A 937-nucleotide genomic window follows, 5' to 3' on the forward strand; every position below is an offset into this window, starting at 1 on the left:
TTGGGATACTCGGTCAAACAACACTTCCAAACCAAGCCACTCAGTTGATGCTCACACTGCAGAAGTGAACTGCCTCTCTTTCAATCCTTACAGTGAATTCATTCTTGCCACAGGATCAGCTGACAAGGTCAGTTTAGTTTATTTTGAAATAATATATACGGTAAGTTTAGTATCTTAAATATACAGAAATTTTCAGTTTGTGGGATTTATTTTTCTGAAAAATGTACTAATCTCTTTCCTTTTCTTATTGTACATAGACTGTTGCTTTGTGGGATCTAAGAAATCTGAAACTTAAGTTGCATTCCTTTGAATCACATAAGGATGAAATATTCCAGGTAAGAAAATTTTGTTTGTTTTTCTGTTTTTGGTTTTGTTTTGTTTTGTTTTGTTGTTGTTACTGTTCTTTAAACCTAGGTGTGTGAGTAGGCCCACTTGTTTTTTGTTTGTTTTTCATTGCTAAAAATAGCAATAATCTCTTATATGCCTATGTAATCTTTGGGAATGGAGATTGTTTTTCCTGTTTCTCTGCTTTCTCAAACTAGTCATTAGCCACTTAACCTTCTTAGGATGTTGAGAAACTAATCCTTAATTTAATGTATTAGCCTTGCTCCCAATTCTTACTTATTTCTTCCATTATTTCCATTTCTTCATCCTTTGTAGCTTGCCACATTTTTGTTTTCTTGTTACAAGACTAAAATGATTGCTGAGCGTGGCACAGCCTGTAATCATAACAGTGGGAGGCTGAGGCAGGAAGAACACCATGAGTTCAAGGCCAGCCTGAACTACCTAGTGAGATCCTGTCTCAAAAAAAAAAGAACTTAAATTAAAAATAAATAAGAAGGGGCTGGTGAGATGGCTCAGTGGTCTAAAGCACCTACTTAGAACAAGCTTAGCAAAGCACAGGGACCGCGGTTCAATCCCCCAGCACCACATGCCA

The 937-nt window shown here is 36.5% G+C and overlaps 1 protein-coding gene across 1 annotated transcript in view; it reads left to right on the plus strand.

The window, feature by feature from the left end:
- Window positions 1–937, plus strand: part of Rbbp4 (RB binding protein 4, chromatin remodeling factor) — a 27841-nt gene that overhangs the window by 19413 nt on the left and 7491 nt on the right. The window contains exons 5-6 of the mRNA XM_023701040.1: window positions 8–127; window positions 258–335. Of these exons, the coding sequence (XP_023556808.1) occupies window positions 8–127; window positions 258–335 (198 nt within the window). The remainder of the gene's footprint in view (window positions 1–7; window positions 128–257; window positions 336–937) is intronic.

This window comes from Octodon degus, unplaced genomic scaffold (genome assembly GCF_000260255.1).
Source record: "Octodon degus isolate 3935 unplaced genomic scaffold, OctDeg1.0 scaffold00130, whole genome shotgun sequence".
Lineage (NCBI taxonomy): Eukaryota > Metazoa > Chordata > Mammalia > Rodentia > Octodontidae > Octodon > Octodon degus.